Source organism: Ochotona curzoniae, unplaced genomic scaffold (genome assembly GCF_017591425.1).
Source record: "Ochotona curzoniae isolate NIBS_2020 unplaced genomic scaffold, NIBS_Ocur_1.0 contig_3520, whole genome shotgun sequence".
Lineage (NCBI taxonomy): Eukaryota > Metazoa > Chordata > Mammalia > Lagomorpha > Ochotonidae > Ochotona > Ochotona curzoniae.
Window position 1 is genome coordinate 3,962,604 of NW_024465894.1, and position 25,541 is coordinate 3,988,144.

General features: G+C 57.7%; 1 protein-coding gene across 3 annotated transcripts in view; it reads left to right on the forward strand.

The window, feature by feature from the left end:
• Positions 1–25,035, forward strand: part of RIPOR3 (RIPOR family member 3) — a 49,136-nt gene extending 24,101 nt beyond the window's left edge. The window contains exons 2-22 of one of the 3 annotated variants that reach the window (XM_040981318.1): positions 2,438–2,556; positions 7,735–7,884; positions 8,243–8,321; positions 10,766–10,789; positions 11,062–11,115; positions 11,610–11,759; positions 11,905–11,968; positions 12,270–12,313; positions 12,403–12,528; positions 12,612–12,757; positions 13,624–13,753; positions 15,254–15,826; positions 18,635–18,768; positions 19,301–19,424; positions 19,878–20,013; positions 20,548–20,709; positions 21,175–21,336; positions 21,583–21,785; positions 22,186–22,269; positions 23,810–23,900; positions 24,240–25,035. In XM_040981318.1, coding sequence (XP_040837252.1) covers positions 2,447–2,556; positions 7,735–7,884; positions 8,243–8,321; positions 10,766–10,789; positions 11,062–11,115; positions 11,610–11,759; positions 11,905–11,968; positions 12,270–12,313; positions 12,403–12,528; positions 12,612–12,757; positions 13,624–13,753; positions 15,254–15,826; positions 18,635–18,768; positions 19,301–19,424; positions 19,878–20,013; positions 20,548–20,709; positions 21,175–21,336; positions 21,583–21,785; positions 22,186–22,269; positions 23,810–23,900; positions 24,240–24,337 — 2,844 coding nt within the window. In that variant the 5' untranslated portion in view covers positions 2,438–2,446 and the 3' untranslated portion in view covers positions 24,338–25,035. The remainder of the gene's footprint in view (positions 1–2,437; positions 2,557–7,734; positions 7,885–8,242; positions 8,322–10,765; positions 10,790–11,061; positions 11,116–11,609; positions 11,760–11,904; positions 11,969–12,269; positions 12,314–12,402; positions 12,529–12,611; positions 12,758–13,623; positions 13,754–15,253; positions 15,827–18,634; positions 18,769–19,300; positions 19,425–19,877; positions 20,014–20,547; positions 20,710–21,174; positions 21,337–21,582; positions 21,786–22,185; positions 22,270–23,809; positions 23,901–24,239) is intronic. The other 2 variants (XM_040981316.1, XM_040981317.1) reach the window with 2 other exon arrangements.
• The last annotated feature ends 506 nt before the right edge of the window (positions 25,036–25,541 follow it).

Sequence of the window (25,541 nt, forward strand, 5' to 3'; positions counted from 1 at the left end):
CCCATGTGGATGCAGGGGTCCAAGGACTTAGGCCATCCTCTGTTGCTTTCCCAAGCCAAGAACAGGGAGCTGGATGGGAAATGGAGCAACTGGGGTATGAACTGGTGCCCATATGGAATGCTGGTGCTGAATGGGGGCAATTAAAAAAAAAATCCTGTTGAACCCTTATGTTAACCCTGGGCTCCCAGCTTCAGCCTGGCCCAGTCCTAGCTGTCATGGGCATCTGGGGATTGAACCAGCAGCCAGATTCCTCCTTCATCCCTTTTTCCCTTGAAATAAATGAGTACTTTTTTTTGGAAGAACAGTGAAGTGTCTGGGAAAGCTTTTTGGGGAGGTGTCCTCTGAGCTGGAGGACAGGTGTTCACCTGGGAGCCGGTCTCTTTGTGGCAGCTGGGACGGGGGAAGGAGACAGACTTTCACTTGAGCCTCCTTTTTACTCCTCACAGGCTCCCTCATCTTCTGAGAAATGATGTATGATGGTTAGCATGAACCATGGGTCTGGTCCTGGCCCTCAACCTGGCTTCACATGGAGCCTCTGCTCCCACTTACCACCTTCCTTTTGTTTACACTGCTGACACGGGATGCAGGCATTGGTTCTCAGGGTTTCTCTCCCTGCAGGGGAGGGAGCCACCGCCACAGTTGGAGAAGTTGCCCCCAGGTGCAGGGGTTAAGGGGAACTGGTCAAAGTCACCAAGTGTCAGGGTCCCCCCAAGGTGGCTGCTTCAGAGCTTCCCACGTGACAGCAGCCAGTGCAGAACATCCGGAAAAGTCACAGCTGGCCCTCGCTTGCTGGGGATTGTGGGGGCCTCCCCAGGGACCGAGGGTACAGCACATCAGGTGAGACCATGGACAGTGGACAGTACTGACTGTGGCTGACAGGCCGGGTTCTGTCACTTCCTCCTCCCCCAGGTCTTTGGGGTCAGGCACACTGCACTTTTGCTGAGTCTTGCCTCTCCCATCAAATGGGGCCAGCAGGAGCTTCTAGGGGATTTTATTAAGCAGTTTGCTGAGAACTTGCTCAGTAAGCTGCACTGGGTAGATGTCACCTGCATCTCCACGTCTCTTCCATCCTCCCACCTGCAACACAGCGTGCTGCTCCTGGACTCGGAGCAGCCCATGGCCGCTGTCACTGGGCTGGCCGCTCAGCAAGGCCTTGCCAACTTCCTCTGTTGGAACAAGAGGTTGCATCTGCCTCACCTGCTCCACCACCCTCATCTTCTGGGCCGGCACTCACTCAGCCCGGTGCAGGCACTGAGCTCTCTGGGGTGTCACCTGCATGCTGGGGGTAGGGGCCTTCTGCATTTGGGGGAGGTCCTTTCTGAAGTCCCACTTTGCAGTTAGAATCATGGAAGCCCAGAACCACAGAGTGGGGCACTTGAGCCAGGTCTGTTTCTTTGCTGTGGATGGTGCCTGTTGGGCCATCAGGTGGTGGATAGAGGAAGAGGAGGCTCATGGGGGGTGGGGTGGAGCAGGGGCTGGAGCACCTGGCAGGGGCTGAGTCACAGCTGGCTTTCATCATTTTCCAAGAGTGTGTATCCCAGCCAAGACCTGGCATGAGCGAGGGTGTGGATGGAGGGGAGTCGGGCTGCAGCATGCCGGATGTGGGGGTCTTGGTGGTAGGGATTCTGCAGGCCTGGACCCCAGTGTCCTTGGCTGCACACTGCCTTGGCTGTAATGGCCAAGGTGTAGGCTAGATATGAAGGAGAACTTACCAACTGCCCAGGTTGGAAATGCCTGGCAGTGTTCCTTAGAGATGCTACTGCATTGTTCCAATCTAGAAATGTTTCAGGAAAGAAGTTCTGGACTGGCCTCCTTGGAGTCTGGTGGATAAATTGGGGGTGATAGCAGTCCTCTGGGGCTGGCAGTGGCTCCCAGCTACCCTTGCCTACTGGGCAACAAGGCCAGAGTCCTCCTGGGGTCCTCAAGGCTGCTCTCCTATGCCTAGCCTGCTGAGTCTCCATGTGTGGGTCATGTGGCAACTCTCTGGGGTCTTTGCCCATGCTGGTCCCATGGACACTCTTCCCTCCCCTGCTCACCACCTCCTCCCTGGCTCCTGAGATCTGGTGCCGTCTCCATGGCTGGGTGGGCAGCGTCCAGGCTCCCAGTGGTTTCATATCAGACCCCACACCTTCTGGCTGACCTCGGCCCGAGGGCCACCTGCTGTCTCACATGGTGTATGGCCCCAGCCTGGTGCGTGGTGCCCAAGAGGTGCTCGTGAGGGTTTGTAGAGGCCTGTGGAGAGGACCCTCGTGGGGAGGTGAAGGAGCAAGTCAGCCTTGCTCAGTGTTAGAGCAAGTTCAGAGTTTGAAACTGGTTCCTTCCTCTTGGTGCCAACAGACGTCCTAGCCCCACAGCCTCAGTCTGTCCATCTGGGAGCCAGCAGGGCAATCCCAGGAGGCGACGCTGCAAACCTGACTCTTCTGTCCTGTCCCTGCAGGTGACGGCCATGTCGGTGAGGGTGCGGTTCCTGTCCCCCAGGGACACGGCCGCCGTGGGGGCCGTGGGGCGCAGCGCCTCCTTCGCCGGCTTCAGCAGCGCACAGAGCCGGCGGATGGCGTAAGTTCTGCTGGGGAGGGTTGGAGCACCCCTTCCTGCTGTGAGTGACCTGTGGCCTGCCCTCCAGTGGGAGTGCCTGGAGAAGCCTCTGGAACAGGGATCCTTTCCAAGGTTCTGGTCTGATTAGTCTGGGCTCGGCAGATCAGAGAACAGAAGTTCAGAAAGGTGGATTCCTCACCTGAGGTTACACAGCAAAACCAGCCTGGGGCTGGGACTCAGTCTCCTAGGAGTGGTACTGGGGAGGAATGCTCTTTCTGTTAGATAGACTGGGGGGGCAGTGAGACCACCTACCCTGCTCTACAGCCTGGGGCAAGTGATGTCACCTTTCTGAACCTGCATTTCCTCCTTTGATAAATGGGACTTGGAGGGCCCCTGCAACACAGAAGGAGGGTCAGTGGGGGTCAGAAGTCGAAGGCATCATGAAGGCAGAGGTGGTGAAGGCGATGGTGCCAGGCAGCTGCACAGGGTCCGGGCTGTGGGCACTCTCGCCTGTGTAGGGTTGGGTCTGGCTGTGTCAGTCTCTCTAGCCAGGCTCTTCCTCCTGGGAGGTGCCGCCTGTACTAGGCCATTGCCACTGCCTCACAGCAAGTCCCCCAGGAGGAGGTGGGATTGTAGGTCCTCAGGCTACCTGCCCCTTGCAGGGATCTGCCCTCCGCACAACAGGCCCATAGGTTGGGTGTGCCGATCCGAAGCCGGGAACCAGGAACCTCTTCCAGGTCTCCCACAGGGTGCAGGGTTCCAAAGCATTGGGCCATCCTCGACTGCTTTCCCAGGCCACAAGCAGGGAGCTGGATGGGAAGTGGAGCTGCCGGGATTAGAACTGGTGTCCATATGGGATCCCGGCACGTTCAAGGTGAGGAGTTTAGCCGCTAGGCCACGCTGCCGGACCCATAATTCATTTTTCACTTAAAGGCAGAGAGAGAGATTCGCTTCCCAACACCCGCAGCAGCCAGGACTCGACCAGGCACTGCAAAGCCAGAGTTGGGAACTCAGTCCAGGTCTCCCATGTGGGTGCCAGGGGACCAAGTGCTTGAGCTGTTGCCTGCTGCCTCCCAGGGTGCGCATAAGCAGGGAGCTGGAATCAAGTGGAGCCGGCACTTGAACCCAGATCCTCTGACATGAGATGAGGGCCTCTAAAGCAGGGTCTTGGGTGCTCCTGATGTCCGGGCTCACCTTGAGAGGGGGCCTTGCAGTCCACTGCCAGAGGATTTAAGTATGTGAGTGTGGGGGGACTTGATGGGACAACTCGATACTAAAGTGTAAATGATTGCTAAAATAGGGTCGTTTCCATTTTCTGGGCAGTGGGACTGAGATACAGACCTAAGGAATGAGGGAGAACAGAGCTTAGGTCCTGAGTCTGTCCTATTCTGCCCAGACAGCCAGCCATGGCTGCCCTTGACCCCTGCTCAGCCAGGCAGTGACCCCCTGGGCCAGGAGCCTGTGGAATGCCTTCAAGGAGGTCCTGTGCTGGCATGGCTGAAAAATGCAGATGTAGAAACTGAGGCTTCACCCTTGGCTTTCCAGAAAGGAGACTGGAGGGGCTGGGAAGCCAGAAAGGTGTGGCTCAAACTCAGCCCCCTGCTTCTATGGCAGCTTGGGCACAGGCTCGGGCCATGGGCAGGGTCCCTGAGCTCTGGTTCCTAGGCTGGACCAAGAAGGGAACCTTGCACTCCTGTCAGGAGGAAGCAGGCAGTGCATTTAAAGCACCAAGGACAAAACCGGGCCTGCCTGTCACTGTCACCCAGTGGCTCGTGACGCCTCAGGCCCTCCCGGAAGCCACGCACCCCCCACTCAGTCCTACCTCTGCCCACCTGGGACCAGAGGACAGGTGTGGATACAAGCCCAACCTCATAGGCTTCCAGATCTTGCCCCGTTGGCACCTGTAACACATGGGCTCCTGCCCAGCCATACCAGGCAGCTGTCCTCAGGGTATGGGGCCACAGGATCGCATGTGCCCATTTCCATGCCCATCTGGCAGGCTGGCCAGGGCTGTTGGGTGTTTGCTGGGTCCTCCTCCAGGAGCTGGGGAAACATCCGCCCCCAGAAGCTGCTCCCTGCCCCGGCATGTGTGACACCGGGCCAGACGCTCAGCCTGATTTCACCATCCAGAGGCTGCACGGGAGTGGGCGACGTGCCGGTCCTACTGGATCTCAGCAGGAAGCAGAGGTCCCAAGCTGCTCTGGGAGCTGGTGTCTCCAAGCGCAGGGACAGCGACTGTGATGGTAGTGCTGGTGGTGACAGTGGCGGTGGCAGCCGTGAGGGATGGAGGTTTCCAGGTAGATGGGCCGGTGGCCAGGTTGAGGGTGTGGGAGTTCCCACAGCTCTGCCTCTGAGCTGCCTGTCTGGTGCCACTGAGCCTGTCCCGTCTGCTGGCTTGGAGATGACCACCTTATGGAGGGCCTGTTCTAAGAGGTGAGAGATGTGGCTTCAGGGACCTGGACGGGGGGCAGGGTTAAGCAACTGCAGCTGGCAGGGGTTAAATGTTAAGGATACGACAGTTTTTTTTTTATCCAGGGCTCTGGCTGTGACCTTCACTCCAGCACGACTACAAGCCTGCCCTGTGGAGCCTCCTTGGACATACTGGCCCCTTCCCACTTTCCTGATTATGCCTTGCACCAGGTGCCAGCCTGTCTGGTCCTGGCTGAGTGGGTGGGACCCCTCTTTGCCAGGCTCCCCTGGGAGCCCTTGGCCTTTGTTAGCCAGGGGAACCCTCCCAGTAACTTCGCTCTGTCCTATCTTCCCAGAGAAGCACAGGCACCCAGAGAGGCTCACACAGCCCCCAAAGGGAGTGGGGCTGGACCCAGTGCTTGGCAGGGGGCTCTGGAGTCGGCTCTGGTTATGGCTGCCTCCTGTCTGCCAGTTTTCCAGGGGTGATGCCCTCACGTGGTTGGTCCCCACCACAGGGCACCCAGGAGGTACTCCATGTGTGTGCTGGAGAATGATGATCTCCTGCAGGAATCTTGGGTTGCTTTTGCAGATCAGGAGACTGAGGTTCATGGGCTTAAGTGCCAGGAGCCACTGGAGCTGGAGTTTGGAGGTTGTGGCTCGCCTGCAGCCTGGGTTCTGCCACTATACTGGAAGAGTGCTCAGGCTGCCAGGGCCCCTGAGAGTCCTGGGCAGGGGCATAGGCCCTGTGTTGTTTTGGTTTGTGACCATGCTGCATAGCCTGGGGACACCCTGGGGTGTGGGGCTTGGTTCCCTAATAACTCCTCTATGCTGAGTAGTCAGGTGCCTCATTTGCATGTGGAATGCACAGCATCTGGCCTGGCTGGAAAGACAGCCTGGCCATGACTGAGATTTCTGGGGCCTAAGGCGGGGCCGAGCCTCCCACACCCTTCAGCTTGGCCAGGAACCTGGACCTGTATCCTGCATGTCCCCCGCCTGTTCCCTGTGGCCTCCCCTAAAGTCAGGCTTCGGGATCTCATAGTGGGAGTGAAAGTCCTGCTCTCGACCTTGAGCTTCAGCCTTGGGTATCACCAGGTTTTGCTCAGAGCTGGGTCCTCCGGTACACAGAGGTCTCTTGAGAAAAGCAGAAATGGGGGGACCTCAGAAGGCAATGGCCCCCAAAGTGGTCCATTAACCCACAGCATTGCTGGCATCTGAGAACACATTAGGAATACAAATTCTCTGGCCCCACCCCAGGGTGCGGAGGGGTCCTCATTCAGTACCCACAAGCTCTTCCTTCCCCACTCCCTGCTTCCTGGCATTTCCCTCAGTGGATGCACCCTCATTATGCTCTTACAACCCTTGGGCTCAAGGTGAGGCCTGCACATGCTGGGGACACCTGGTTGTCACTGCAAAGGAGCTGGGAACTGACTTCTCTGTGCCTTGTTCACCTTGGTTCCCCTCCTGCCTTTCTGGCCCCTCATAGGCCCCTCCTCCCTCTGTGCAGCCTGGCACACTCTGTCCCTGCTCAGGAACCCCTGGTGTGCCGTGCCCTATGTCCCATTCCTTCCTTCCAGATCCAGGTGCGAGTCATGGCACTCTGCTCCAATGCCCTGTGAGGAGAGGGAGGGCTGCCAGGACACAAGCTGACATCTATAAAGCACTGTATTGTGCTGGCAGGGCGTCTGGAGTCCAATGGACCCCCCCCCCCCGCCCCCTGCACCCACCCCTCAGATGGGGGTCCTGTTGTTTGCATTTTACATTTGAAAGCCTGAGGTTTGGGGAGGGATCTGGGGAGGGCTGAAGTCACCTGGCCTAGTGGGGCCAGTTCAAAGTGCAGGCAGGTGGGTGTGCATGGTGGGGTGGGGGGGACTCCCCCTCAAGGCCGTGCAGGACCCCTTCTTGGACTCAGGCTTGCTGCTCCTGGTGCACTGGCTTTCCTACCCCTGACCCCTGGTAGGGAAGTCGGAGAGAAGGGCTGGCAGCTCCACATTAAGAATTGGTGAAGCTAGTCACTGCAGGAAAGATTTGAGTTCTTAAGGATCCCAACTCCTAAGCTAAAAAGAAGCAACAGGCTTGTAGAATGCAAGGCCGTGGGCAGCTGCAGGCAAAGCTGCATCCAGGCGCTCACTGTCCTGTGGATTGAGCCTGAAGCCTTCTGTCTCCATGTTGTCTCTGTTCTTCCACCCAGCAGCAGAAGTTTAGAATCCCAGGGGGGTTTACCAGTTGAGCAGGCCCAGTAGGGAGAATTGTTTGCTGGTTCTGTGAATTCTCAGTCCAAGTTCCAGCTGCTTCCTGACCAGCCTTTGTGCCCTCTGCTTCTCCCTGGTTTTGGGGTGAGGGGTGGCCTTAGGATGCCCGTGTGTACACAGGTAAGTGTGCATATGTGGGCAGGCCCAAACTGCACATTTCTGGAGCAGAGCTTGGGAGAAGTCCCAAAGATGGAGATGCTGTGGCTGCTGGCAGGTCAGGCCCACGGGTGCCAGGCAAACAGCAGGGTTATAATTCAGCCTTCAAGGTAGCTTTGCCTGCACAGACAGAACGGATTTTTATCGGGAGACCTTGGTGTTTGGGTGACTTGGTCGTGATTCTCTGAGTGTGTTCTTGTACCAGGCTTCTGCTGCTGCTGTTGTAATCTTCAAGTCTGGGCCCCTCATTTTAGGTGGGAGGCCCAGAGGAGTGGGGCTGGGACTCCCGATTCCCTGAGGCCCTGGTCACTGAAGGGGGCGACACCTGGAGGGCTGTGTCCATCGGCCTGCTCTGAACTTGCTCACTCTCCATCCCTTCTTGCAGAAAGGGCAGCAGCATCAGGAGCTCCATGAGGTCTCGGACACCTGGCAGAGTGCCCAAGGCCTATGCCACACTACGCAAGGGCTCTAGCTGCGTGGACCCCAAGCCTCAGCAGGTCAAGAAGATCTTCGAGGCGTTGAAGAAAGGGCTCAAGTAAGGATGCCAGGGTGCTCTCAGAGGCACATAATTCACACTTCCCCCTGGGGAATGAGGCTGGGGCTGGGAATGGCCTGAGTGAGTCCAGCCTCCTTCCTGTCAGGTGGCCTGACGTGGTCACCTACAGATTCTGGGGGTCCATTTGCCCATCTTTAAGATGCAGCAAAAAATAGTGGTGCTGGCTGGGAAGAACTTGCCGAGCCAGGGCAGCACGCGGCCTCTAGGGGGAGGCACAGGCTGTACCCTGAGACCCCATGAGCTGATCTTTGAGAAGGCACTGCCTGGGGCGTGGGACACTGTGGACTGTTCTTCCTCATTTTTCAACCTACATCTCCTCCTCCTGCTCTCCCCACAGGGAGTATCTGTTTGTGCAGCAGGCCGAGCTGGATTACCTGTGTGGGTGCCACACGGATACCCACAGGAGCTCCAGGCTGGTGAGACACCCACCCCCTACACTCCCCATTGAGACTGCACCTGCTGCCAAATGCCCCCCAACCCAGGTCAGTGCAGGGAGCAGACCCCTGAGATGAGCAAGTCTTAACCTTGACCCTGGATGGCCTGACCTCAAGGGCAGCCTCTCATGTCCCCTCTGTCCTAGAAGTGCCCAGCAGGGGTGGAGGTGAGTAAGATGGGGCTTGTCTGGAACCCTAGGCTGGGGCACCTGGAATGAGACCTGCCTGTGCAATGCCAAGTGGGTGTGTCTGGCATCAAGGCTCAGTGCATCACAGTTGGCCCTTGACACCTGGCCAATATACAGTTTGGTGCCATCATTCTGTCTTTGAGGCTGGCCCCAGACCTGCTGAGCCATTGCCCACTAGCTCAGGGCTTCTGCCACCCTCTTAGGCGGAACCAAATTTAGCCAAAGTCATGACCAAAAAGAATAAGATGTCCAGTTCAGAAAAGTTAATTTTTAAGTAGATCTCATGTAACCTCGGGGCTATACTTAGGGTAAGTTAAGTCTTGATTGTTTGTGGGAGACATAATTCTAATGGGGATTCCTGTATTTTCCCGGATGGCGTGGCTGAGGCTCTCTGGTTCTGGGGTTCCTTCTCTTCCCAGTCTTCTCTGCACCCTTCTGGTGCCTTGAGGAAGCCTCACGCCCACGCTGTGCTGACTCACAGTTGGAAATGAGGCCTGGGGCCTTGTTCTCTGTGGTTCTCCTCCCCAGAGCCCAAGTGCAGGACAGCTGTGGGGAAGGGAGCAGAGGGCCCAGCTGGCTCCCAGAAGGTGGGCACAGCAGGGGAAATAAGGGCCTGCAGCCCATGTGGGGAGGCAAGGCCTGGCCTATTCTGCTCTCTGGCCTTCCCCTGGTCGGGCAGTTCCAGTGCTTACTGAGGGGGAGTTTCTGCCAAGGCCCTTGCACTGCCTTGGAGGACCACAGTTCCCATACTGGACTCCTCCCCTCATCCTCTGGTTCCAGAAGTCCCTCTAAGGGCGGACAGAGGTGTGTGTCTGAGCTGCCCCATTTCATAGATGGGCACACTGAGGGAAGGGCCTCTGCTTCCCTGTGTGCCACTCCAGCCACCCTCCTCTCCTCGTCTCTAGGAAACAGCATTTTAGCTTTCACGGTCTCACTTGTATGGGCAGGAAGACACAGGCCCCCTGCTTCTGGTTTGTTCCTTTCTTCCCTTCAGTTGGCTGCCTGGCACCTCCTTGTCCTACATCCCCCGCCCCGCCATGCATGCTTTCTCCTGTGGAGCTTATTTTTTTTTTTTTAAGAATTTATTTATTGGGCTTGGCACGTTGTCCTAGCAGCGAAACTCCTTGCCTTGTATATGCTGGGATCCTATATGGGCACCGGTTCTAGTCCTGGCACCCCCGCTTCCCATCCAGCTCCCTGCTTGTGGCCTGGGAAAGCAGTTGAGGACGGCCCAAAGCCTTGGGACCCTGCACCCATGTGGGAGACCTGGAGAAAGTTTCTGGCTCCTGGCTTCAGATCGGCGCAGCACCAGCTGTTGCGATCACTTGGGGAGTGAATCATTGGATGGAAGATCTTCCTCTCTGTCTCTCCTCCTCTCTTTATATCTGGTATTGCAATAAAAATAGATAAATCCTTTTTTTTTAAATTATTTTTATTGGAAAGGCGGATATACAGAGAGAGGAGAGACAGAGAGGAAGATCTTCCGTCCGATGATTCACTCCCCAAGTGAGCGCAACGGTCGATGCTATGCCAATCCGAAGCCAGGAGGCTCTTCCGGGTCTCCCACACGGGTGCAGGTTCCCAAAGCTTTGGGCCGTCCTCGACTGCTTTCCCAGGCCACAAGCAGGGAGCTGGATGGGAAGAGGGGCCGCCGGGATTAGAAACGGCGCCCATATGGGATCCCGGGTGTGCAAGGCGAGGACCTTAACCACTGTGCCACCGCGCCAGGCCCAATAAATCCTTTTTTTAAAAAAAAAAACTTATTTATTTATTTGTATTGGAAAGGCAGATTTACCAAAAGGAGGAGAGACAGAAAGATTTTCCATCTGCTGTTCCACTCCCCAAATGGTCACAATGGCTGGAACTGAGCCAATCTGAAGCCATGAGCTTCTTCCGGGTCTCCCATGTAGATCCCCAGGCTTTGGGCCATCCTTGACTGCTTTCCCAGGCCACAAGCAGGGAGCTGGATGGGAGGTAGAGCAGCTGGAACATGAACCTGTGCTTCTAAGGGATGCTGGCACTGCAGGTGGTGGCCCTACCTGCTGCATCACAGCGCTGCCTCAATCTATTGACTTTCTGGTCCCGCCTGTGATTGCCTTGGCTGGTCTAGATCACATGATTCTGTGGGCCTTACATGGCCCAGGGACCTCCCCCACTGCTCACAGCATTATGTCACAAGAGTCTGCCTTCACACTCTGAACTCAGAATCCCTGACACCTGCTTCTCTTCCTCTCATAGGCTTTCTACTATGATCTGGACAAGGTGAGCAAGAGCCCGCCCGCAGCATGCATGCACATACACATGGAAGGCAGGGTGGTGGCGCCAGGCATGGGGATGCTGGCTGCTCTGTGGGTGTCCCTGAGTCTCCTCCCTGACTGCCCAGTGGGGATGGGGGTTCCATGAGAGCTTTCCCCAGGGTGGTGAGCTCTGCTGGGCACCACATCTGGCAGAGGGTGGGAGGCAGGGGAAGGCAGAGCTGGCCAGGGGCCCTGGCTTCTGCTAAAGCAGCGTTCCTTGTCGTGTGTTGGGAGAAGCAAATGCGCTCCGTGGAAAGGCACATCCGGAAGATGGAGTTTCACATTAGCAAGGTCAGCAGTGCTGGGGGCTGTGTGGGGTGAGTGGGCTGGGACTGCAGGTGACCTCCTGGCCTGGGGCAGGCACAGGACCCTGAGGTCGAGGGGGCCAGGCCACTATCAGGACCAAAGTTGGTCCAGAAGAACCTTGGGCTTAATTCTAGAAGGCTTGGAAGCTGACTCAAGTGTTCCATTATACAGACAGGAAAATGAGGCCCAGATAAGCGAAAGGAGATGTGCTGGGCCATATGGGAAGTCCCTTAAGCATGAGTCCACACCTCTGTCTTTGTGCCCAGTCCCCTTGGTGGCCAGAGGGCAAATGTGCCTCCTGACCTAGGGTTAAAAGCCAGGCCGAGAGGGGAGGGGATGCTCCCTGCCCATTTCCTTAGCTCCTGCTGTGGCAGGTATTTGTGGCTGTGGGTATTGGGATATAGTGAAGGGCATGCTGTTCAGGCTAGCGGCTCCCAAGGGTTGGCACAAGAGTGGCTGGCAGCTGTATGCCCCTCCAGGTAGATGAGCTCTACGAGGGCTACTGTATCCAGTGCCGCCTGCACGATGGCGCCTGCAACATGCAGCGGGCCTTCTCCAGGGGTCCGCCAAGCCGTGCCTCCCGCGAGAGCCTGCAGGAGTTGGGCCGCAGCCTGCACGAGTGCACCGAGGTAGGCTGGGGCTTAGGCTCAGGCCAGGGTGCTGCTGGGAGCCAAGAGGAGGCAGCCTCTGGCTGGGAGGTGCAGGACACGTTCACCCCTGGTGTCGGGAGGAGGGGTAGGGCACGTGACTGATACACCTGCTGGGGCTTCACAGGACATGTGGCTCATTGAGGGAGCCCTGGAGGTTCACCTGGGCGAGTTCCATGTCCGGATGAAAGGTACGACCCACATGAGCAGGTGCTTCCTGGGACTGCTGTGGATTGTGGGGCGGGGCGGGTGTGGGGGTGCTGGCCAGAGCCCCAGGGTCGGGAGCAGTGCTGGTTTTTGTGCTTGATGGTCCGTGTCCTCAGGCAAGGCCACCCATCTCTGAGCCATGGATGTGGTACCTGCTGTCCATTGTCCTTCATCATGGCTCACTCCCCTGAACAAAGCTGAGTCCTGCACTTTGGGGTGTCCTGTGTGTATTGGGGAGCCTGTGATCGCTGGAGCAAAGGGAGAGCATCTGTCTTTATGTTCCAGGCTTGGTGGGCTATGCACGCCTCTGTCCTGGAGACCAGTATGAGGTATGGCCACCCTGCTGGGGTTGTGAATAGCTAGGAGGGCTCCCTGGCAGGTGGTGTGGGGGGCAGCTGACGTAGCCCTTCCCCGACAGGTGCTCATGCGCCTGGGCCGCCAGCGTTGGAAGCTGAAGGGCCGGATTGAGTCAGACGACAGCCAGACATGGGACGAAGAGGAGAAGGCCTTCATCCCCACCCTGCATGAGGATTTGGAGATCAAGGTGAGGGCCAGGATGGGGCCAGCGCTCCCTCGGTGCTTGGCTCTGACACTGCCCTCTGATGCCCCCTCCCCACCCGGCCCCAGGTGACTGAGCTGAGGGGCCTGAGCTCGCTGACAGTGGGTGTCGTGACGTGTGACATCGCCGACTTCTTCTGCACGCGGCCGCAGGTCATTGTGGTAGATATCACGGAGCTGGGCACCATCAAGTTGCAGCTCGAGGTGCTGTGGAGGTCAGTGGGGCAGCGCCCACCCCACTGCCCACTGTGGGAAATGCCAGCTCCCGTGGTGCCTGCCATGTGGCTCCATTGTTCCCTGTGCCCGCCTTGGGGTCCCACCCTGACTGCCAGTTGATCCCATCCTGGCCTGGTATCCACTGTGGTGATCACTGCGTTAAGGGCCCACAGTGCCTCACAGCCACTGCCTTCCTGCCCCACCCTGCCCCAAGCCTCCGAGTGTTCTGTTCTTGCAGAAGGCAGACAGGGACAGGGGAGGGAGAGAGAGTGAAGTGGGGGGTGGGGGAGTGGTAGATGTGGGGAGAAAAAGGTCCAGGGAAAGATTAAGATGGAAGGAACTCAAGGGGGTAGAGAGAGAAATGATGAGGAAGGGAAGGGAGGGAGGGAGGGAGGGAAGGAGGTGGAGAGAAGGAGGGCAGGAGATGGAGACAGTGCACGCCCAGCTGTCGGTTCATTCCTCAGATTTGAGCAGCAACCAAGGTTGGGTTGGGTTGAAACCAGGATCCCAGAACTCCACCTGGGACTCCCACCCGGGTGTCAGATACTTGCCCGGCACTAGCACCACCTTCTCCTGCCTCCCAGGAAGCTGGGGTTGGGAGTGGAGCTTGAACCCCAGTCCAGGCACTCTGGCATGGAGGCAGGTGGCCTGAGCAGTGTCTTACCCTCTGTGCTATATGCCCGCCATGCCCTTCTGACCTCTTGTTCTGTTAATATGGTTGGGCAGGTGGCCAGTGGGGTCCTGGCATGCTCCTAGCTCCTGGCATGTGCTCTGGACAGCCATGGGTGTCTCGGACGAAGGAGATGGACACTCAATACCTGTGGGACCCCCTGACGTCCGCTCCCTACTCTCCCCCTACCCCTAGCCCACTTGATTCCGAAAGCCAGCTGTCATCTTCCAGCCCCTTGGGCAAGTTCTCAGTGAACAGCAGGAAGGGCTCCTTGTATGCCTGGACTCCCCCAAGCACCCCCAGCTTCCGGGAGAGATACTGCCTGGTGAGTGGGCAGGAGGGCCGTGGAAGCTGGGGGGCAGCTGACTGGTTGGTTGGGTACCCCAGATGCTCCAGCTTTGGGCTCTGCTTGTACTGGGCTTACTCTGGATGTTTTTTGATGTCTTTCCCTCCTGGGCCACTCCCTCCTGGGGACCCCCAGGATTAGTCCTGGCCTTCACGATTTTCAAACTGTGCTGTTCAGACGACTCTATCCCCTCTGGGTCGGTCTTGGCCTTGGCTTCAGCCTCAGCCTCTTTCTCTTATTCCAGAATCAATGCATGCCCCCAGGACATTTGCCATGTTGCACAGTGAGAGAGCCCTTTTCTTGGGGTCCCCTTAGAGTCCAGAGCTACTTTGTGCCAGCTGGAGGCCCAAGTATGTCCCCTCTAGTCTCTGCTCCTCGGGGACCTTTTGTACTTGGTCACATGTCTGCAGGCAGCTCTGCCTGGCAGGACAGGCCCACATTTGGCTGCATCATCATGTCAGGCTGTGTTCGCTGCTGCCAGCACCAGGGCATGGGTAACAACCTGTGCACGCAAAGCATCTCCCCAGTGGGGGTACTGATATTCTGGGGATCTTGGTCCCCTCTTGGCTGCACTTGGGGACTGGCACAGGGAAGTTACTGCACAGCTTCTTTCTCAGTAAGGAGCTCCAGGAATATAGCTAGTGGGCATCTGAGGCCACTTTCTCGCCTGGCCCCCTGGGCCCAGTAAACTAGACCTATCTGTGAGCTAGAGTGTGGGCTCTGCAGCCAGATGGCAGGCCTGCCACTGCCCTTCCCCTGCTGTGTGAGTTTGGGCAAGTCCTTCAGCCCCTCTGGGCTTCAGTCTTTATTGGAGAAGAGAGAGTGCTGGTAGCACCCCAAGGGGGGACTGTTAGATCGGTTCCTGGAGGGACCCAGTGCTTCAAAGCCCACTTGCCACTGTGTGAGCTGCTAGGCTGAGTGACGGGAGTGCTGAGTGTCCACACCCCTGTTGTGCGTGTGGCACGGGCAAGCAGAGAGCGAGCACAGAACACGTGAGGCAGCTGCGGGCCCCTGCATGACAGTCAGCTCTCGTGTGGCATGTCAGCCCTGACATCCATCGTTCACTCACTCAGGGCTACATGCCCGGCTCTACTCCCTGGAAGACAAGGGCTGTGCCTGCTGGAAGCCGAGCTTCCACAGCCCCGTCTGCGGGGCGCAAAGAGAGTGAGCAGAAGGGATGGGCTGTTGCGACAAGGGATCCCAGAAATAGTGCCATCAGTGCCATCCAGGCAAAGAGCTGAGGGGCAGAGGCCTGAGGCAGGAACAGGTGTGTGAGCCCCTGGGGTGAAGAGCCAGGAGGCTCCTACGGAGGTAGTGTTGGGGGGACAAGGTCCTCTCAGCACCTTGGGGATGCCAGTCACCCTGGCAGAGCTGTCACCTGATGATGTGGCTGTGCAGGGTGGGCGTCTGGAGAGCGGCCCCTCTGGGAGTCCCACCTGGCCCCAGGGGTGGCTGCTGAGGCTGGTCACCTCTCTTCAGTCTGTGCTGCAGCAGCCAGTGCCACAGCCCTGGTCGCCGGGCAGGCCTAGGGTACCTTCCATCCTCAGCTACCTGTCGGACGGCGATCTGCATGGCCGGGGCCCCTGGAGCTGGAGTCAGGAGCTGCCCGAAATGGACTCCTTCAGTTCCGAGGACCCCCGAGATGCCGAGACCATTGCATCAGCGTCTGCTTCAGACATGGGCTTCTTGCCCTTGGCCATCGCCCCCCCTGCCTCCACTGAGGAGCAGGGGCCCCTGCTGCCCCAGGGCCTGCTGCCAGAGGTGGCCTGCCTGGCAGGGAACTCCCCAGTGGAGCCGCCAGGTTGGCGGAGCCTTGGGGAAGACAGCCCAGATCTGGCCTGGGGTGTCCTGAGCCACAGTGGCACAAACCCACGGCCCAACCAGGAGGGCCAGGCTGATGGAGAAGCAGGGGACAGCATGGAGGGTCCTGGTCCAGCCCTGGAGCAACCGCTGCAGGAGGTCCTGGAGTTGCTAAGGGCCCCACACCCCACCTGGTGGCCGCAGCTCTGGGTACTGGAGCACCAGGTTGTCCATCTCAGGGAGCGGCTGAAGGTATGACTCCCCTGCTGAAGGCATGGCTATGGCTGGGTGCGGGGGTCCAGGGAGGGGCTGTGTCCCTCCAGGTCTCAGTCTCCTCACCTGGTGAGTGGGGATACTCACGGCCTTCACGGGACCAGCGGGGATGGGGAGTGGTTGGAGGAAGCTGGGGCTTGTGGATTCTGGCTCCATCTTGGGTCCCCAGCCTTGGGAAGGGCCCATGGAAGCCCCATCCAGATATTGGTCTGCCTCATCCACATCCCCCCACAACATGGCTTAGCCAGACATCATTCTTGGTTCACAGAGTGGCAGGTACAAGGGTGGCAGATGGCTCTCTGACCAGGGAGTGTTATTCTAGCCTACCTCAGGTTGGCATTTACATCAGAGCCCAGCACCTGCCGACACTCATGACCCCTCTGTCATCTGTGAGGACACTTCTGCAGCACCTGGCAGAATGAATCATGTTGGACAGGGCTGAGACTCCCGTGTAACCCAATGACTCTGTACAACACGGTCACTCTTCTTTTTTAGTATATGTGCTGCCGAAGCGAGCACGACGCGGTCACTCTGCGTGGCTATCACAGTCTTAGCTCATCAGCCCTTTATGCCTGAAAAATCTCAGGGAAAATCCTTAAGGAACGATTCAGGGCTGGTGTGGCAGGTAAAGCCCCAGCCTGCAAGGCCGGGTTGAGTCACAGATGTTCCAATTCTGATCCAGCTACCTGCCATCACAACTGGGAAGGCAATGGAACATGGTCCAAGTGCTTGGGCCCCTGCTACCCATGTGGGATACCCAGAAGAAGTTCAGCTTAGCCCAGCTCCGACTGTTGCAGTCATTTGGGGGGTGAGCCAGCAGATGGAAGGTCTCTCTCTCTCTCTCTTTCAGTAATTCTGCCTATCAAATAAATATAATAAATCTTTTAAAATAGTTCAAAAACTAAAGACATCATGTCACCTTTTGGGGGTATTTTTTTTTAAGACTCATGAATTTTTTTGAAGGAGTGACTGGAAGGACACAGGTACCCTACCCACTAGCTCACTCCCTAAAGGGCCGAAATGGTGTGGGCTGGGCCAGGCAGAAGCCAGGAGTCTGGAGCTCACATAGGTGACAGGAGCCCAAGCACCTGGGCCATCTTCTATTACTTTCTCAGGCACATTAGCAGGGAGCTGGATTGGAAGTGCAGCAGCCAGGACTCAAACTGGTCCTCAAATGGGATGCTAGTGTCCCAGGGAATGGCTTAGCCCAGTGTGCCACAAGGCCACCCCTGTGTGTGTGTGTGTAGAACAGTGTGAGTCTGTGTGGACAGGACCATCACGTATCTACATGCTGAAAATCCCAAGGCTGCAATAGTCAGACACTTTCAGGGATTTTTCCCCCAAAGGGAGAACAACAAAAACAATTCTAGGCTGTGGTTTCTAGTTTTTTTTTTTTTTTTTAATTTTGACAATCCTTACAAATTTAATGTTTTTGTTTTTTTCTAAAGATGTATTTTATTTTTATGTGAAAGGCAGAGTTACAGGGAGAAGGAGAGACAGATCTCTCATCTGCTGGTTCACTCCCCAAAAGGCCACAAAGGCTGGTGCTGACCTAATCTGATCCAAAGCCAGGAGCCAGAAGCTTCTTCTGGGTCTCCCACGCAGGTGCAGGGTCCCAAGGATTTGAAATATTCTCTGCTATTTTCCCAGGCCACAAGCAGGGAGCTGGATGGGAAGTAGAGCAGCTGGGTCTTGACCCTGCATTCATATGGGATGCCAGCACTACAAGCTCAGCCCACATGCCGTGATGCTGGTCCCTGTAATTTAAGGAGAAATCACACACACATTCATGTGGGTGTCATGGATTCATCCAGCAGATCCTCACTCCTTGGGTAACCTGTATTTGCTGAGGCGCCAGCTCGCTGGAGTCTCTCCCCCACCCCCAGTCACCTCGGGATGTGTGGAGTGGTGAACAGAGTGAGTGGTGCAGTGTGCACCTCCGCCTCGGCCTGTCAGCAAGGCTCCTCTCCAGGCTGCCTGGCGCCATGCTCGTGGTATCACTGTGCCCCCAGTAGACCGCCTCAGCATGGGCTAAGGTCCTGAGTGCTTCAGCTGTACCATTCCCCATGGAGGAAGCACATGGCTTTCATGCGTGGCATTTAGGTCTGACTTGCTCTGTCTCCTAAGTGAGCTAACACACACATAGGCTCTATACCAACTGGCAATCTGAGTTGTCAGCATTGTAGGCAGTGGCTTTACCCACTTTGCCACCACAGAGCCAGATGGTTTTGCTCCATGGTTTTTTTCTTTTAAGACTTACTTATTTTAATTGGAAAGTCAGATATACAGACAGGAAGATCTTCTGTCTATTGATTCACTCCCCAAGCGGCTGCTATGGCTGTAGCTGAGCCAATCTGAAGCCAGGAGCCAGGAACTTCTTCAGGTCTCCCATGCAGATTCAGGGTCCCAAGGCTTTGGGCCGTCCTTGACTGCTTTCCCAGGCCACAAGCAGGGAGTTGGATGGGAAGCGGGGCTGCCGGGATTAGAACCAGTCCCCATGTGGGATCCTGGAGTATGCAAGGCGAGGACTTTTGCCACTAGGCTACTGTAACAGGCCTGCACCATGCCTTTCACAGGCCACCTGGGAGGGACCAGAGAGTGCCACATGCCACACCTGTTGCTGCCCTGGTTCGGGGCCACAGGACCAACAGCTGGGGCAGTGCTGAGGGACAGAGGGGGAGGTGGGACCTGTGGCCAGACCCTGTGAAGGCCTGAGAGAGCCTTGGTGGGGGTCCTGACTGGGCGAGGCTCTTGGCGCTGTCTCAGGTCTGGCTACTCCATCTACAGCCCCGTGGAGCCCGGCGGCAGGAGCACGCCTCGGCTGAGAGCCTGACCAAGTGCGTCCTGGATAGCTTTGCCTTCCTCAATGCGCACTTCACCCCGGACCAGCTGTCTCTGGCGGGGGACTCCCAGAGTCCCCGGTGAGCACACCCCAACTTCCTGTTTCCCACTGGTCTCCTGGTCTGCTTCTGCCATTGCCCCAGGTCAATTCCCACTCAAGGTTGATTCCTCTGTGTGCTGCTGTCCACAGAGGGAGGGCAGGTGGCCCCGTGCCTTCTCTGATGATGGCACAAAGATGGATGGTGGGGTGCCCAGGGGCCCATGCTGCTGCCTGCACTGCTGTTAGGCTCACACTCAGGACACTGAGAGCCAGCTGGGCCTGACCCCTTGGCCGTGGTGTTCTGCCAGCCTCTCGTGGCCCTGGGGTCTTAGCCCCACTCTGTAGTTGAGTCGGCTGTGGCTCCAGGGTACCTGGCATGTTTGAGCCTGGCTTCCTGCTGAGCTTGTTTGCCTCTGGGGGCCACATGGCCCTGCTGTACCCGTTCTGCGTTCCCCTCTGCGCCATCTCCTTTCTCTTGGTTTTACCTGCTCCCCATTCCACCTTCATCCCAGCTCCAAGGGAGCAGAGCTGCTGACCAAAGCGGTCACACTGTCCCTTTTGATTCAAGCCAGAAGGGACAGGACCTCGTCGCCATCACCATCACCACAGGGGCCATCCTGGGAGCTGACGGCTGGGGCCTGGGAGCTGGACGAGCTGCTGGCTGTGCACCTGCGTGTGTGCAGAGCTGTGCTGAAGGTGGCTGAGGCCAGGCAGGGTTGGGGCAGTGCTCCTGGCTGGGGCACGTGGTATGGGATGAGAGGCCTTGGCCTGAGGGCCAGTGAGACAGATTCTCTGTTGGGCGAGTAGGCTGTGTCTGGGTGAGTGGCCATGGGGTTCCGGTTGGAAACACGCTGAACTCTGGCCCAACCAGCTCAGCACTGAGGGACTGGAGGGGGCTGGGTCCAGGGTTCTGCTGCTGTGAGGACTGCCCTGCCCACTCTGAGCTCTGCTTTGTAGTTGGGTCGACTTCATATTCAGGCTGGGCCCTTTTGTTGGCAAAGGCAGTTCCTGGAGGCTCAGCCATCTCGGAAAACTGGAAGAACCCTAGATGGCCAGGGAGCTGCCTCTGGGAGCGAGGGGACAGGCCCAGGCCAGGGCAGCCTCAGCCCACTCTGACTTGCTGCCTGGGGTCGGATGGGGTGCTTCCAGAAGCTGTTATCCCCACTTGTGTCGCGGGTGGTCCAGGAGCGACTGCTGGAGGAAGCAGTGCAGCAGAGGCGTGTCTTGGAGACGCTTTCTGGCCTCGACTCGGACAAAGTCACACAGGCAGCAGCCGCTGAAGCGGGTAAGTGCCTGCAGCTCCCTCCTTGTGTAAGTGATGGGGAGCCTTGCCTCCCCGACGCCCCAAGTTAGCTGGAGGCCGGCGTGGGCCACTGGCTTGGCTGGGACCAGAGGCGTCCGCTAGGAGAGGTGGGATGGCCTTGGAGTGTCCTGCACATGCACTTTGGTAAGCTCTGGGCAAATGGTCTACCTCTCTGAGCCTCGGCTTCCCCATCTGTATAATGGGCAGAGGTCACATAAGGCATGCCACGAGCAAACAACCAGCTCTACCTCTGCCCATCTTATCCACCCCAGGACTGGCCCTCTGGGTGCCCAGGTTCCTGCTTCTCCCTGGGTAGAGGGTCGTATGAGGCCTGCCAGTGGTGACCAGGTGAGGGGCACTTGGAGCTGTCATGTGGGAGCATCAGATAGGAGCTCACAACAGCTAAGTCACCTGTCACTTCCCCGGCCCCTTGGATCACAGGGGAGGGACATTTTTGGGCCCCCTGTTACCTCTGCTTCCGCACAAGTCACTCAGGTGGCTGACCCTGGGTCTCAGTCCTTTCACAGGCCATGTGTGGGAAGGGGTGCCAGGCGCTGTGGAGGGCGTGCACAGCCCCCCATGTGGCACTGACCTGCCCCGCCTCCACACTGCTGAGCCAGCTCAAGAGGACGTTCCTGCACCAGCTCAGAGGGAAGCACCTGGGACAGCTGGAAGCAGGTGTCAGCCCTGCCCCATGGGCCGAGCTCCACTCCCTGGTTGGGGGGCCCTCAGTTTAAGCCCACCTGCCTCACTCCTGCGCTCCCCTAGCCCACCCACAGTGTTTGTCTTCCTGGGGAGCAGGGGCCTCCACATGGGGACTTCTCAATTGTCTGTGGGCTAGGGCCAAACCCCATGCCTTCAGCCAGAACCTTAAAGCGACAGGCAGGGACACAGGAGGGTGCCTTATGAGGCTGGCTACATGCATCTGGCCATTTGCTCTGTTGAGCAAGTGCAGGGCCACAGGTGCACTGCACGGTGGCCTTAACTTCAGCACCTTGTCCCTCCCCGCTACCCACCACCTGGGTTGGGTTGGTGGCAGGAGTCAGGGCCAGCAGGCACCAGCTCCAGGGGCTCCCTGGGGGGAGGTGGTTAGGAACTGGCCCAGGGGCACTTAGAGGCTCACTGCTGCCCCCGTGTGGCTAGTGTGCCACCAGCTTCTGGAGCAGGTGGTCAGCTGTAGTGGGCTGCTCCGGGGGCCCGGGCTCTTGGAGGAAGAGACGCTCACCTGGTTCCAGTTCCTCGGCTACCTGCAGAGGCACGGTGTGAGGGACCTGGAGGAGCACTTGGCCCAGCTGGCCAAGGAAGGTAGGGGCCACAGTCCCGGCCGGGCTCTCTGCTTCCCCTCCTGCTGTTCTTCGGGAACCCAGATTTAACAAGCTCTCACGTGTAGATCAGCTTGCAGGGCAGGTGGCTCTGAGGAGCAGAGTGGCCTGAGCTGGGCTGAACGTTCATGCTTGATCCCTCTAAGACTGTCCACACTGATCCTTCGCTCACTCCAGGGTTTGCTTCTCTGTGGCTTGGGCTCACGTCTCTCCCACTCCCGCTTCCTAGTCAAACTCATCGAGGAGCTGCACAGCTCTGCACAGCTCAAGGCCATCAAGAAGCTTCAGGGGAAGCGGCTGGGCCAGCTCCAGCCCCTGCCCCAGACCCTGCGTGCCTGGGCGCTGCTCCAGCTGGACGGGTCCCCGCGGGTGTGCAGGGCGGCCAGGGTACGCCTGGCTGGCGCAGCCCGCAATGCAAGCTTCCGGGAGAAGGTAGGAGCATTTTTTTTTTTGAGCAGGGACCACCAGGCCACAAAGGACCTGTGTGACTGTCACCCCCTCATTGCAGTGTTCCTGAAGCCACACTCTGCTGGGTCTTCCTGGGTGTGACTGCTACACGCCCAAGGCGCAGGACTCAGGGTGGGAGGCGTGCTACGGGGGCATTCTCAAACAGCGGGCACCAAAGAACGTCCCCCATCTTCCTACTGCCCTGCACTCAGGGTCCTCTGCAGTCCATCTCGTGACTGGGGTCACCTGCTCAAGGCCAACAGGCCTGGGTGCTGAGTTGCACTGGGAAAGTGGGAAGAGTTCAACTTCCTGTCAGCTCAAGGGCACAGCGGAACAGCAACTTCTGCCCCTGCCCATTCCCCACACGGGGTCTCCTCGTCCCCAGGCTCTGATCTTCTACACCCACACCCTGGCTGAGAGTGATGCCAAGCTGCAGCAGGCTGCGTGTGTGGCACTCCAACAGCTCCGGGTGAGTCCATGAGCCCTGGCCAATGACCAACGTGGGAGCCAGCCACTGTGGCTGATGCCAACACTGCTCTATAGGATTCCACCTAGACCAAGAAAAAAGGGGGGTGGTGGTAATTACCACCTCTTGGGGTCTGTATTGTGGTGCAGCAGGTTAGATTGCCACTTGGGACACCCATAACCCATGTGAGCATTGGTTCAAGTCCCAGCTGCTCTTCCTCCAGCCCAGCTCCTTGCTAATGTGCCCAGGAAAACAACAGATGATGGCTCCAGTGGACCTCTGCTACCTACATGACAGACCTGGATGGAGTTCCTAGCTCCTGGCTTCAGCCTGGCCCAGCCCCAGCTGTTGTCTGGAGTCTATGGGGAGTGAACCAGTGGATGGAGCATGAGAAAAATGACATAGCTGTAAGGCCCCTAACAGGTGCTTTCAGAGGAGTGGATCTGATGGCAGGGAGCCCCCAGTAGTATTCAGCTCTGGGTGAAAGGTGGGTGGCCTCAGGGAGCCACTTCAGAGCTCCTGAATTCTGAGGCATCTTCAAGCTGATGAAAAATGCATGTTAAGAAAAACCCATGCATTTCCACTCCATTTTAAAACAAAAATTCAAGTTAAATTTAATTTGAAAAGTAGAGACCTTCTAACTGCTGGCTCACTTCTGACAGGCAGGCCTTCAACAGCCAAGACTGGGCCAGGAACCAGGATTCTTTCTTTTTGTAATACTTTACACTGAAAGACAGGTTTACAGAGAGAGAAGGGAGAGACAGAGGTCTTCCATCCACTGGTTCACTCCGCTGTTGGCTATAATGGCTGGAATGGGGCTAAATCCAGGAGCCAGGAACTTCTTCCAGGTCTGCCACATGGATGCAGGGCCTGTGGCCATACTCTGCTGTCAGCTCAGTTTTTAAGAAACCTTCACATCACCAAGAGCACTTCTGGGCATGGGAACACATATGAGGTCAGAGTTCTCACTCGTGCGGCTCCAGTCAGCTCCTGACACCCCCATGCGCTGCATGCCCAGAAATGAGGGGTGCCCACCTCATGTTGTTCATGTGGGTCAGTGTGCCCAGCCCCGATGAGCCATTCATTCCTTTATCCATTCTTGGATGAACCAACAGACCTCCAACCCCATTCTTGGCTTGAGTGGGGAGCCCAGCAGAGGGCACTGCAGCACACATGGTCCAGGGTCCTGAGGACAAGCTGCCCGAGTAGGACCCTGGCACATCCTGCTCTGGAGTGCAGGGTCAGGACGCGGGGGGCTGGGGAAGGAGGGAGGGAGGTCCAGGAACAGAAGGGTCTCTTCCAATCTGGGCCTTCAGCAGGCATTCCTAAGCACCAGCTCTGCTCATGGCCTGGCTCGTGGGCAGGTGTTGGGTTTGTCAACAGGAGCTTCCTCCCTGGCTGTTTGATGAAGTAAGAGGCTGCACCTGGAAGCTTCAAGAAAAAGGGAAAGGGAACCGCAGTGCCACCAGGGCTGATCAAAGTGGACATCACTTGCCATTCAGAAAGCTCCCTAAGGGAGCTCTTTTCCTCCCGTTTCCAACAGGGTATCGAGAGCATTGATGACATTGCCCGCCTGTGCCAGTCTGACGTGGAGGCTGTGCGCACAGCAGCTCAAGAAGCCACGCTGTCATTCGGTAAAGTGGTGCAACACATGTTGGTGAGGGTAGCAGGGCTGTCGGGGCCCTAGATGTTAGAGGCGCCAGACCCAGCCTGGGCAGGAGACAGGACAGTGCCCGGGGTCCTGCCTGTGAGCCTGCTGCAGTGCTAGCAGTCATGTTTGCCAACATCCTGGCCGAGGCAGGCTTCCCTCCTTATCATCCCTTCAGAACAAGGCGAGGGGACACTTCACTGTGCAGGGGAGGGTCTCAGGCCTTGAGGGTCACCAGGCAGATGCATGCCAAGGTGGCCAGCAGAGGCTACCCGGGCTCACCACAGCAGGAAGTACCCACTGACACGTGGCCTCACTGTTGCAGGTGAGAAGGGACGCCTGGCTTTTGAGAAGATGGACCGACTTAGTGCAGACCCAGAAGTCTCCTGCCAGGACGACGAGGTTGAAATCACTATATTTTAAAAGTCCCAGCTCATGAAGGTCCTCTTAGAATTGCGCGCGCGTGTGTGTGTAGTCCAGCCCTGTCACCTGAAGCTGCAGACCCAGGCTGCAGCTGAGCACCTGCAGAGGTAGGACAAGTGGGACTGCCTGGCCTTCAGTGAGAGCCCAGCCTCTGGCTGGTCCTGTGAAGCTGACTGTCCCAGCGCCAGCAGGTGGAGGCCCCGAGTCAGAAGCTGCGAGTGCGTGGGAGGAACATGAGGCTCCCTGTGTGCTGGCCCAGTCTGGGCCCACTGGGTGGCTCCCGTCGCTTCACCCTGGCAGATGGAAGGGCTTGACGCTATTTCTGCAGCCTGAGCTGCACCCTGGCCGGCTGGCCATGGGCCACCGTGTCTGACAGCACAAAGCCAGCCGCTGGGGCCGGGACGCCCTTCGCTGTGGCCACATGTCTCAAAAAGGAATCAAAGAGGAATCTGGCTCTGGGACAAAATCAAGCCAGGCCAGATCGGTGATGGGAAAGGAGGCCGCTCTGCAGTCCACTCAAGAACGAGATTACGAGTCCTGAGGTGCGTGTGTGGAAGCACAGAGACGAGGCGGGCAGTGCTGTCCTGCTACTTTCCTGTGTAGTTGGTGGGTGTTTGCTGTTTTGGTTTTGCTCCGTATTTATTTGTCTGGTGCATGTTCCACTTTCTGAAACTGCAATGAAAGTTGTGGTGATGGCTGCTCCGCTGACCCCGAGTGGTCACTGATGCTCCACCGAGTCACCAGTTGGGGGCATCTGTCCCAGTCCCTGCTGGGGGATGCACAAAAGACTCTGCCCGGCCCTGTGCTCCACCTGACTTGGTTCCAAAGTGACACATTTCACATTTTTTACAGCTTAAGCACGGTGTGTGTGTGGTGGGGGAGGGTAGGTAGCTTGGTGCAGCTGCAGGACCACAGCTTGCTCATGTCCTGGTCCCCAGGTGTGGCAGTGTCTGAATTTATCTTCCTGGCCACAGCCACGGCATGGACCACTCACCCCACTGTCAGCTCTGGATCTGCCAGGCAACCCTGAAGGATAGAAGGGAACTTATGGTGCTGGGCAGGCAGGTCTGAAACTGCTGCAGAACCAAGTGCTTGCTCGGGAGGGCTCTGCTGTTGCCCTTGGCACAGGAGGGGTGTCGTGCTGGGTCCTTCTAGCTCACCTCTACATCTGGGCCTGGTGGAGTCCACCGTCCCAGATTCCCAT